Here is a 13,413-nt window from a genome sequence, read left to right on the forward strand (position 1 = left end):
TGGGGTGGGGGGAGGAAGAACTGCACACAGTTCCCTCACTGCTTCTGATAACATGGATTCTGACCCCGCTGGCTCTGAGGAGATCCTGCATATTCACTGTTCCTGGAATATGAAGACTTACACCTAGCTCTCCCTCACTAACCCCCCACCCCTGCAATACTTCAACCACCCCCCATCCAAGTAGATAAAGGATGGCTCTAGAATATCCTTTTGGTAAGCTTAAGAGCAAGCACAGGTGTTTCCTGAAATGGGACAACACTGATGTTTCCTAGACCAGTGGTTTTCAACCTGTTGTCTGCAGAACCCTGGGGGTCCAGCAACTGTCTAAGGGGTCCGCAAAAGATGACTACAATCAAAAAGTATGTTAATATCCACACTTACAATTCAAAGGTGTCTACACCTCCATTTGAAATGTCCAAAGGGGTCCACAAAAGAAGAAAGGTTGAAAACCACTGCCCTAGACCCACTAGGGCGAGTGACCTTTCTGAATTTTGCATTACATTTTAGAAAGAAAGTCACATAACTGCATATGCATTCTGAATAGACAGAAAAAGATACAGCATTTCAGCAATCAAAAGCCACATGAGACTATGGCACTGCTATCAAACAGAACAAGCCAACACAAGCGATAGCCCCCCTCAATGATGCAACTTGAATGACAATGCTGACAGCTGGGATACCATGGCTTATTACCACTTTTATAAATAGCAATTTATAATATATTTTTAAATAACCTCCTGTATAAACAATGATTTATTCTCTTGGATATGGGAGGTTCGCATACAATGCCTCAGCATATATCCATGGGTAAGTAATGCTGGAATAGGAGAACAAAGCAGCCTTCTAAACTGAATACCACAGTGAACAACTAAGAAAACACTTATTTTTCCTGCTAATTTTGTACTTAAAAGGAATCTGAATAAGAAATTGTGTATATTTCTTATTAGCCACAGCAAATATAGTAACATATCAATGTTACTACAGCAACTCAAGCAAATCAAAGAAGTGATGTGTCAAATTTGACTGAAACACTGGCTCAAACCACATGCTTCACAAGGAAAATGCAAGAACCCTGCAGTAGGCCTTTACAGAACAGCAAGCCAACATGGGAAGGTTTTTCTTAAATCAATCGGTTAGAGGTCATTTTACCTCCATTCTAACATTCCTCAGTTCTCCCATTTAATTTGTGCTATAATAGCTATGGATATTCCTTTTATCCATTCAAAAAAAAATATCAATTTTTTAAAATCTTCTTAAGCTTTCATCTGCAGCCATCTCTCTGGGCATTAATGATTTTGTTATGAATGTTAAGTTTTTCCTTTTAAATTCAATTAAATATTCCCAACTTCTGTCATTAGAGGGAGAGACAAAAAGGGAACAGCCCAATTGTTCTCTCTATAGCATTCATCATGTCCCATTTTATCAATTACCTCCTGTGAGGATATACCAATGATTGATGAAAAGTATTTGCAGTATTTTCTGCCATTCTCTTTCATCACTGATGCATATTTTTAAAATTAATCCTATTTCCTAAAGAGAGCCTTTCATCAACCTCTCTCCTTATCTCCACCAACGTGTTCCTTGAATGAACCCTATAGTATGTACAAGTAATTGAAATTATTCTCCCCAACATTCATTACCTTGCATGGAATTGGGGTGACTGCACCAGGCTCTGTGCTTTGGGGGGCCCTGCAGAGCAGCATGCTGTTCACTACCCCCCCAACTGATGCCACCACTAATGGCAGCAGCAGCTTCTTTGGGTCTGGGACCATGGGACTGGAGTGGGGGCAGGACCCTGCATGGGCTGATTTGACTCAAGCAGGGTATGGGGCCCCAGGCAACTCTGAGAGCCAGTCATCTCATCCTAGAAGGTTGGTCAGGCATGACTTGCCCTTGGTAAATCCATGCCGATTGTCCCTAATCACTTTCTTCTCCTCCAAGTGCTTAGAAATGGATTCCTTGAGGATCTGCTCCATTTTTCCAGGGACAGAGGTGAGGCTGACTGGTCTGTAGTTCCCTGGATCCTCCTCCTTCTATTTCTTAAAGATGGGCACTATATTTGTCCTTTTCCAATTGCCAGGGGCCTTTCCCAGTCACCATGAGTTTTCAAAGATAATGGCCAGCAGCTCTGCAATCACATCAGCTAACTCCCTCAGCACCCCTGGGTGCATCTTGTCCAGCCTCATGGACTTCTATATATCCAACTTTTCTAAATAGTCTCTAACCTGTTCTTTCACCACTGTTGGCTGCTCATCTCCTCCCCACACTGTGCTGCCAGGTGCTTTAGTCTGGGAGCTGACCCTGCTTGTGAAGACTGAGGTGAAAAAGGCATTGAGCACTTCAGTCTGTTCCATATCACCTGTCACTAGGTTGCTTCCCCCATTCAGTAAGGAATCCATACTTCCTGTCCCTGATCATCACCTTGTTGCAGACATATTTGTAGAAACCCTTCATGTTCCTTGCCAGCTGCAATTCCAGTTGCGCTTTGGCCTTCCTGACTTCATCCCCGCATACCCAAGCAATACTCTTATACTCCTTCCTAGTTGTTTGTCCACTTCTTGTAAGCTTCCTTTTTGTGTTTTAGCTCATTGAAGAGCTCCCTGATAAGCCAAGCAGGTCTTTTGCTATTCTTCCTAGTCTTCATGCGCATCAGGATAAAGTTACTGTGCCCTCAGTAAGGTTTCTTTCAAGTACAACCGGCCCTGGCTCCCCAGGAGATCCAACTCCCTCAGGGAACTGATGGTCAGAAGTCTGCTTTTCTGAAGTCCAGGGTCCTTACTCTGCTTCTGTCCTTTCTTCCTTTCCTCAGGACCCTGAACTTAATTATCTCATGGTTGCTGCTACCAAGTTGCCATCCACTATTACATTCCCCACAATTCCTCCCTGTTTGTGAGCAGCAGGTCTAGAAGAGCGCAGCCTCAGGTTGGCCTGTCCAACACTTGCACCAGGAAGTTGTTCCCAACACTCTCCCAAAACTTCCTGGATTGTCTGCTCACTGCTGTATTACCCCTGACATCTGCTGGGAGGGCAACTGAAATCCCCCAAGAGAACCAGGGTCTGTGATGAGGAAACTTCTATTAACTATTTGAAGAAAGCTTCATCCACCCCATCCTGGTGGTTTATAGCAGACCCCCACCATGACATCTCCCTTCTCGCACTCCCCTCTGATCCTAATTCAGAGACTTTCAACAGGCCTATCTCCAGTTTCATACGCTAGCTCTGAGCAATCATACAGCTCTTTTACATAAAACACAACTTCTCTTCCTTTTCTACCTTGCCTGTCCTTCCTGAACAGTATACCCATCCACGAAAGTGCTCCAGTCATACGCACCATCCCATCAAGTCTCTTATTTTAATCACATCATAGTTCTGTGACTGTGAAAGTCCAAGTAAATCCCTCCACAAATTTAAGTAAGTCTTCTGTACCCTCTCTTACACAGGTTTTGAGATGCTGCTTTGTGTTCCTTGCATGTTTAACATATTTATGAGAATAAGATATAATGTGATCACATCTGGCAACTGGAGCTGTGAAACAAGCATTAAGTAGGGTATTTTCTGTAATACACACACACACACACACACACACACACACTCTCCTCTTACACGGCTCAAACATGGATTGCCAGGAGCACTACTTAAGATGTATATCTTTTTACTTAACCCCACTGTTTACTCCTTGCTCCCCAACTGATTTGGCCCATAATTGTGAGACTGGACTGTAGTGGCTTATAGGCAGCAAGACAAAGTGAGAAAAAAACCCCCCATAATAACCCCCTCAATTCCACCCTTGAACTTTGTTCTTTAAAATGTAAATAGTAACATGGAATAGAAACAAATAATTAAGCGTAGTCAACCAGCAAGACTCAGGCACTCCTTGTTACTCCCCCACTAACAAAAAATGTCAAGGTCAAGATTAAGGTTGCTGCCATAAAACAGGCATTTCCCATATTCTATGCCCCTTTGAAACATGGCATGTCCAAACCCCTAATCTAAAATTACAAAGCCAGGAAACACTCACTTGCAACCGACGAACAGGCATTTCTACAATAAGAACAGAAATTTGACAAAACCAGGAAACGCAGAGTTAAGCTGCTCTTTTTAACCTTTCTTCTGCTGCTGTTGCTTGACAGAACCTTATCGTGCAATTCATTGTAGAACATGTGATGTATTGCTTAAGCTGCAGGAAGTAAATTTTAGAAAATTCGTAAACGCACTGTTAACTTCCATAATTATGATTGTGCAGCTGCAAACAAAAAAAGGGAGGCAGCTCAATGTACCCAGGGATTTCAATGAAACAGAAGTCGTTTCTGCTCATACCAAGGTTACAGTTGTTGCACTGTACACAAATCACCGCTTCAACTCTGCACTCCCTGGTTTTCACATAGACAGATGTTTACAGGTACATGCTTGGAAATATATGTAGAGTTCTTCCCCCTCCTCTATACGCTTTCTCCAGTATCATCAGCAAAAATAAGCAGAGATCCATGCTTTTTCCCCTCTCAAACATTTCCCCAAAACATCCTTGGATCCCAAATGCAAAGAAAAAAAGTGAGTGGGGGATGTTGCTGATAAAGATTACAGCAGAACAGAACGGGTCTCTTGCTGGAGATGTTTGATGTCTGAGAAACTGGGCTGGCACGTCACCACTTGAGTCAGCCCTTTGAGACCAGGGTTTGCAGGGGGTAGAGATGGAGCTTGGCTGCCAGTTGAGCCCTTCAGACAGTCCCTTTTCCTCCTACCGCAAACAGAGGATTAGTGGGAGCTGCACTCCAAGGCCTTCACCAACCTATTTACTAAAGAGGATGTTACTATACTTCCCAGGATATTCAAGAATGGTACAAAGATGAAAGAGATCATAACAAAAGGGCTGCTGCAGGCAGGTCTTAGCTGGAAACAAAAGTGCCTCCGAAAGCCATGCAGCTTTCAGCCCTCACACCCTGATCCTTTCCCCTAAATATAGATGGGAATTTGGAAGGGAAGGAAGTGAAAAGAGTAGGATTATGCTCCAAGGATTGTGGTTTCTAGGTCCCTTCTCATCTACAGCCTCCCTTGGGGCCAGAAAAAGCTGCAGGGACATTAAGACGCAAACCCTCTCAAAACCTCCTCCTCTCATCCTAGCCCCTCCATCCCTTGCTTGAGCTGTAGGAGCTTAAATGGGGAAACAATGGGTTTACTGCTGGCTGAGCTGTTAATGTTTTTCTATGGCAGTAGGACAGGATTCCTGCAATTCTTAAAGAACACAGGAACACAGTACTGGAAAAGGGCTTCTAAAGCCACTAAGTCAAGCCCCTAAAAATTTGCAAGCAATTGTCTTAAAGAGTCCACAGGATCATCTGCTGACTCCCATGGCCCAATACAGCCATAAAAACACACCACCAAACTGAACCCAAAAAACTAAAAAAGGAACACAACTCTTACAACATGACAGATAAAAAGTTGGGAGCTGCCCATATCCAACAACTGCAATGGCAGAAAATTTGTGAGTTTGTTACTTAGATCACACTAGAAGAAGGACTCTGCTGCATATCACAGAGGAAGGTAAAAATCCCCAAAGGTCCTTGTCAATCTGACCTGGGCAGAAATTTCTTCCAAAACCCAAATCTAGCAAATCATTTTGACCCCAAGCATATGAGCAAGACCCTTCATGAGAGGGGCTTCTAAAGTTTGGTAGGAACATTCACACACTTCAAACTCTACCCAATAACTGTGGTTAACATTCAGCGCTAAGAGCTGCGGAAGGTGGGGGGGGAATGTGATCAAGAAGTCTAGAAACTAAACAATACGTTCAGAGAGCGGGGAAAAAGTGATTCCTTCCCGACCATTCTAAGCAACTAGCAGAAACTGAAGTATGGGATTACCAGATAGCTCTTACAGAGAGATTAAATTCCCTTTCAGCCCCACCATGGAGATACCAAACCCTCAAATCCACATATCACATGCTCTGATCACTACTAAAAAATACACCCCTATCATCTTACCAGATCACATCCACAAGCTTATCAAGTTCCACCTTGAAGCAATACTAATTCCTTCCCTCCAGTATTTTGTTTGGACAACCATTCCAGAACTTTACTCCTTTAATGGTTACAAACCTCAACTTCAGTCTAAATTTGTTTGTGACCATCTGATCTTGTGCAAGTCTAGTTCTTTAACTTAAATAGCTCTTCTCCCTCCTTGATACACACTCTGTAAACATATTTATAAGTAAGTAATTGTATCCCTCCCTTCCCAACCTACGTTTTGCTCAGCTAAACAAGTAATGCTCTTTTTAATCTCTTTTCAAAAGGAAGATTCTCTATTCCCTTAACCATCTTCATGGCACTTTTGTACCTACTCAAGATTTTCTCCTTGTAACCCAGTTTAGCATATTGTGGGATTCCCTCTGTCCCAGTGAGATAATACACAGAGTAACAGGGAAACCAACTTTATTGTACAAACAAAAGGTGACAAGCTTTGACCAATGACCAGTGCTTCAGAGGCATCATAGAGCCAGTTTCAGCCCATGAAGTTTGGTCATCCATAGAGCTTCTCTCTGGCCAGATGACTTCTCCAAATTCAGGCCATAAGTCTTCTTGCTGCAGCTCCCAAAGCCACTGTACCAGTGCAGCCTGAATCTAGGAGGTTAACACCAACCTCACCCCTCCACTTACCAGCTGCAGAGTTTCTGGGTTTTGGTTGCTGCTTGACAGGGTGGTGAATTGTGTTTGCATTAACTCTCAGGCACTGGTGAGAAGACCTTCAGGCCAGATCCAGAGATAGGTCATACAGCCTGCAAGAAGACCCATGGGCCAGATCCAGCTCCCTAGCTCATTTGGGTTTGACATTGCTAGCTTAAATGAATGCTTTTCAAACATAACAACAGACAACAGGAGACGAGCACAAAACAGAATAGTCCCACCCATTGGCGGGATGCGTTACACGCCAAAAGTCAGTACATAATAGAACCTATGCTGAAAGTCTCTACGTCAGGGTCAGAGGGGACAGCAGCAAGGGTGAAGTCGCAATGGACGTTTCCTAGAGGCCACCAAACCAGGAGTAAGAGGTAGGGGAGTCTTTTTAAAAAAAAAAAAAAAAAATTGAACAAGCAGGACCAGGTTATTTTCTAGAAATCCTAAACAAAAAACAGCACCAAACCTGTACTACCCATGCATTAAATGATCATGTCATCTCTCTGGACTGAACACATGGACTGGCTGGATTTCCACTACAACTTCAACATCTACCAGCCTTCTATCAAATTATTTCTTGAATTTCTACCCCAACACCTAGATACTATGATCCATATCCAGAAGTGTACCCTACAAACCACCGCATGCAGAAAAAAAAATGGATAACCACACTTTATGCTCACAAAACTTGCAATTTTCCCAGACACACCTGACCAACCCTGTGACAAGAACAAAGGAATCTCTCTTTAGGGATCAGCAACCTCTTTGTAACAATGGGCTAAAATAATGGAGCTCAGTCCACGGTCAACCAGTATTTCCAGCCCAGCTGCCACCACCACTTTTCTTCCCCAGAGGCAAATTGCCACCAATATACATACAAACTTGAACATCACCACATGCCACAATTCTCCCTGACACAGAATTCCCCACCATGAAAATGTCACCAATATCTAGGCTTTGCAGGCCATATTAAATTGCTTGGTTGGCTGGAACTAGCCCTCAGGCTGCAGGTTGAGATCCCTGCCTTAGACACAGCGTTCACAACCTACAACTGCTCCTGGAAAATGACAGCCATTTCAAGTTAGCCTTGGGGAACAAGCCCATCTTGACTTACAGACAGCACCCCCTCCCCCAACCTCAAACGTCTTTTCAACATACTACTCAACTCCAATTCTCACCAAGCCATCAGGCCTTGCTACAGACCCAGATGCACATTGTGCTCAATATCATCCATGTCATCACCATCTTACAATGCCCCTTTGCTGTTAATATTGCCCAGAAAGAGCTCTCTCTATATAAAAGAACAAACAGACACCAAACCAATGTCAATTCCAGAAGTGTACAACAAACTGTTGCAGAACACTTTAACCTCCCTAGACATTTAATGACTGACCTTGGAATAGCTGTCCTTAAATAAAATAACGTTAAAAAAGAACTGAAACATGAAACTGCTGAATAAGAATCATCCATGGAATGACGGTTAATCATGGTCTCAACAGGGACTATGAATTTTTATACCATGCCTGAACTAGCTGTTTACCAGGATGTCCTTCCCTCCCTGGTATTAAATGCCTTGTTCACCCTAAGTGATCTAATCAACCAACTTGGTAACTCTCTTAGCAGCATCCCCCTCCCTCTGTCCCTTTCCCTTCTATAGAAAATATTTTCTTTCTGCTAACTTGTTTGTAGCATCTGACCAAGCAGGTTGTTGTCTACAAAAGCTCACATCTCTTTCAGCCACTTAGTCTCCAAGGTGTCACCTTGCCCTTCCTTTTAACAAGGGAGCTCTAGTTTACAGGCAGGCCCTCAGATACTGCTGTATCTGCTCTGAGGAGAATGCTTTTAATTCTCACCTAAAATACCCTTATCCAACACGTGCACTCCAGCAGAGAAACAGACTACATCTCTGACCAAGCCACTCAAACGCCTAACATCAACCTACTACAGTACAAGAAGAAAACCCCCACTGATCACACACACTTTTAGTTGTAACATATTATCCCATATTAGAATCTCTAAGAAGGATCAAACAATTACAGCCTATACTTAAGAGGATCAGAAATATTCCCAAATCCTCTATTCCTGGCTTTCAAACAAACAATCTCCAAACCTTGCCAAACTCACCATCAGAAGCAAGCTTCCCACTGACAAACAAAATATCAAGCAGAACACAATCCTGCCTTAACAATAAACAAAATACCTGTATACACATATCCATTGCCACCACAATCAATACTCCCCACAGCAAAACTACAAGAATCCACAGATCCAACACACATGTATCACAGAATCCTAGAAAGTTAAGGTTGGAAGGGACCTCAACAGGTCAACCTCCTGCTCAAAGTAGGACCATCCCCAACTAGATCATTCCAGCCAGGGCTCTCTCAAGCCAGGCCTTAAAAACCTCCAATGATGGAGATTTCATAACCTCTCTAGGTAACCCATTCCAGTGCTTCACTACTCTCCTAGTGAGAAAGCTTTTCCTAATATCCAACCTAAACCTCCTTTGCTGCAACTTGAGATCATTGCTCTTTGTTCTGTCATCTGTCACGACTGAGAACAGTCTAGCTCCATCCCCTTTGCAACCCCCCTTCAGGTAGCTGAAGGTTGCTATCAAATCCCCACTCAGCCTCCTCTTCTGTAGACTAAATAAGCCCAGTTCCCTCAGCCTCTCCTCATGACATGTGTATCCCAGCCCCCTAACCATTTCACTGCCCTCTACTGGACTCTCCTCAACTTGTCTATATCCTTTCTTTAGTGGGGGGCCCAAAACTAGACAGTATAACAGATGTGGCCTCACCAATGCAGAATATAGTGGAATAACAACTTCCCTCAATCTGCTGGCAACGCTCCTACTAATGTAACCCACTATGCTGTTAGCCTTCTTGGCAACAAGATCACACTGTTGACTCATACACAGCTTATTGTCCACTGTAACGCCCATGTCCTTTTCTGCAGAGCTGCTGCTTAGCCAGTTGGTTCCAAGCCTGTAGCAGCGGATACAAATCCTCTGTCCTAAGTGCAGGACTTTGCACTTGTCCTTGTTGAACCTCATGAGGTTTCTTTTGGCCCAATCCTCCAATTTGTCTACATCACTCTGAATCCTAGCCCTATCCTCCAGTATATCTACTACCCCCCACCCCTGACTGGTGCCATCGGCAAACTTGCTTAGGGTGCAAAGCATCTCATCTTCTAGGTCGTTAATGAAGATATGGAATAAAATCAACTCCAGAACCAACTCTTGAGGCACTTCGCTTGATACCAGCTGCCAATTAAACATCAAGCCATTGATCACTATTTGTTGAGCCAGATAATCCAGCCAGGATTCTATCCGCCTTACAGTCCATTCATCCTACCCATACTTCCCCAGCTTGCTTGCAAGAATGCTGTGGGAGATAGTATTAAAAGCCTTGCAAGAGTCAAGGTATATCATGTCCACTGCTCTCCCTACATCCACAGTGCCTTCTATAATAAGATAACTGGCTATCAAGTTGGTCAGGCATAGGGTAAGCACTACTTATGGCATGCATCTGAGGCCTTGCAAACAGGGCCAGTCCAATACACACCATAGGCAGTGTATGGGTCAACTCAGAACCAGGGACAGCACTGGGTGCCAGATGATGGAGGTCCACAGGCTGGGTCCAACACATGGGCCATATGTCTGACACACATGGTCTAAACAGGAATGATTCTGCACTGGCTGTTGGACTAAATGATCTACTGAAGTCCCTTCCAGCCCTAATTTTTTATGATTCCAATGCTCACATTGGACTGAATATGACCTTTTAAAAAAAATGGTAGCATGTGAAATAGAGTCATTGGAGAGCTAACAAGAAGAGATGGATCAGATGGCAAGGCTATTGTTTGAGGAAGCTCAAGGAGGAACAGGTTCAGGCAGGCTTCCCTTTCTCTGTGTTCTTGGGGAAAGACCAAACAGAACATCACTTTAGAACGAACGTGATCTTCTCCAATGCATGTAGGTAGGGTAGAATTCCAAAATATATCCAGTTCATCTGACCAATGAATAACTCACTTACCCAAACATTTTATCCTACCATTTAATATCCACTATGCGCAGCAAGTAGTGTTAGCCAGAACCAGAGGAAAAGCAAATACTACATCAGCTCTATACCACAATAATGAATAATAAAAAAGGGAATTGAGGAAGTGTTGAATACATCCTAGCCATCAACTAGGACAGATGCAGCCCCAAAGGCTACACCATTGGCCAAACTAATCCAGTCTTGTACCTGTGCTCTCTGGGCACATCTAGACCTGAAACCATCTAGACAACCATACCCTAAAAAGCAGAATTGGCATGGAAACGGAGGTCTCAAGATTTTGCTTACCACCTCATGTGTTTTATTTCACAAATCTGAATGATAAACCTCAATGGCTGTAGTAATTCTTCAAAGTTTGTATTATGAAACTGTTTTAAAATTCAACACAACTTTTCAGTGTTAATATTGGGGTAATATATTCTCACTTAAAATAAACAAACAAACCAGCCATGTACCTGCTCTTTTTGCCTCAATGCAAGCAATATTCATTTCCTCTTTCAATTCTCGATTTTCATTTGCGATGGCTTCACCTACTGTAACAAATCTTCCAACAGCAAGGTTAACAGCTTGGCCCACTCGCTGAATTGCTTGCAGTGTCTTGTCGGACCGCTTTGGTTTATCTTTATGGTTAATTAGAGTAGTTATCTGTAAACAATAATGAGGACTTTATTAAGGTTGAATGTCAAATCCATATTTTAATTTGAAATTTTGAAATGTTTGTATTTCACACCTGTTAGCCATGCTAGCCAGTTTCCCCAACAATCTTTCCTCCCCTATAACTTTTACTTTTGAGTAGACCACTGCAATGCTACTCCAATCAAACTTTTGGTGCTGTATTTAAAAAAAACCTAACCAAAAATAAAACAACAAAAAAACCTTGCACTGCAAGCATACTCACTGAAACATCAGCTAACAGGAAAAAGGAAATGTAAGTAGTACTTAGCTTTACAGGGTGTTCTGCTACCTTAGGAGGCATATTTCCCAAGTTTAGGTATTTAAAAATGTACAAAGACAAGACAGTTGGGCTAGCTTTAATCAGACAGAACACTGTTTACCTTTCTGCTTTAGAGCAACTACAGCAGAAGTCTAATTTGTGGTGCATTTTGTGCACACCTGAATATGACATGACACAGAACAGAATTTAAAGCAAAGACAGTGCTCTGTTCTGGCACATACATTGCAAGGTAAAACAGCCTTCTATATATGGGTCACTTCTATGTAAAAAGTGTTATTTTCCAGTCCTAGAGTAGCGCTGGAGAAAGTGTTCTGGTGAAAAATGTTTTCTATCCAGCTGATATACAGGAACTCAGATTTTATGGTCACCACAGAAAAATATGGATTTACTCCTTCAAAGGGAAAAAAATATAAGAAATGGTGGGTTTTTCCCTTGCAGGCTGGCAAGGTTCCAGCCTGCAAAGAGATGCTTGGGGCTGGGCGGGGTGGGAAAGCAGGGCGCAGGGAGCAATGCAGCCAGGCCACAGTGAAGAACATCTCCCCCAAATGCCTGTGGGTAAGATGGGGGGGGGGGGGGGGGAGGGGGGGGGGGGGGGGGGTGTCACAGGCCATGTAGGGGAGGGCAGTGGTGGCGAGCAGATTGAGGTGGCCACAATGAGGGAGGGAGTGAGGCAGGGTTGGCAGTTGGGGCTGCTCCCCAGTCAGGGCGGTGCCTGGGGCAGGAATGTGTGGCTGCAAGGCATGGCTGGGGGAGCAGGATGGAGCTACAGGTGGGCTGTCCAGGGGGTGGTGGAAGGGCTGGCCCCTCACTGCTGTGCACACTCTGGCAGAGGGAGGGGGGGAGATGGGATGGATGGAGGGGGACATGCCCCCTAAATTTGTGCACAGGGTGGGGGCAGATGTAGGCTGCCCATTTTGGGGTTCCCTGCCCTGCTGCCCTCCCCCTTGGGGCCTCTGTGGTCCAGCAGGCAGGACCCGGCACAGGAGGACACAGGAAGGTTCAGTACTACCACTGCCATCACTGGGAATCCTGCACCAGCTGCACTGCCATGGTGAGTTGCCTCCGTGCACCTGACAGCAGCAGGGGGCAGCCATGCAGAGTTGTGCCCCAACTGCTGACAGGCAGGCAGGGGTGCCTCACCATGTCAGTGCAGCTGGCACAGGGCTCCCAGTGGCAGCACCAAGGCTCTCCCTCCTGTGACAGGTCCCACTGCTGGGCAGTGGAGGTCCCCAAGGAGAGGGCAGCAGGGTGGGAAGCCCTGAGCCCTGCAGTGGGCAGCCTGCATCTTCCCTCTACCCCATGCGCTTCACTCAGCAGTTATGGCAGCTGGGGCTACAGTGCTGGGGGGAGGAGCTGTGGGCCCTTCTGACAAGGATGGAAAGGGCAGGGGGCTGCAGGTTGAGAGGGGCACTGGTATATCAGGACTGATCAGCACCACAAGGCGGGGGGGGGAAGGAGACATAGCTGCAGCTGGACCCACGTCCTGGTGAGCAAAGGGTGCAGAGGGACCTGATTTTCTATGATAAAAAAAAAACAAAAATCAAATGCCAAAATCTATAGGTACTAGCGAATTAGTAGGACCTGTAGGAGGGGAGAAAAACAGAGCACTGCCACCCAAGGAGCAGGGCGGGGGAGCTTACCCTGCTATCCCCCCCCATCACCCTCCGCCACCTCCAAGGAGCTTGCCCCACTCTGTCCACTCCGTCATGGTGCTGCTCTCCCATCCCAC

The 13,413-nt window shown here is 44.7% G+C and overlaps 1 protein-coding gene across 1 annotated transcript in view; it reads right to left on the reverse strand.

The window, feature by feature from the left end:
• CTNNAL1 (catenin alpha like 1) overlaps nucleotides 1–13,413 on the reverse strand; it is a 124,120-nt gene that overhangs the window by 77,726 nt on the left and 32,981 nt on the right. The window contains exon 2 of the mRNA XM_025201482.1: nucleotides 11,185–11,374. Within this exon, the coding sequence (XP_025057267.1) occupies nucleotides 11,185–11,374 (190 nt within the window). The remainder of the gene's footprint in view (nucleotides 1–11,184; nucleotides 11,375–13,413) is intronic.

Source organism: Alligator sinensis, unplaced genomic scaffold (genome assembly GCF_000455745.1).
Source record: "Alligator sinensis unplaced genomic scaffold, ASM45574v1 scaffold386_1, whole genome shotgun sequence".
Taxonomy (NCBI): Eukaryota; Metazoa; Chordata; order Crocodylia; family Alligatoridae; genus Alligator; species Alligator sinensis.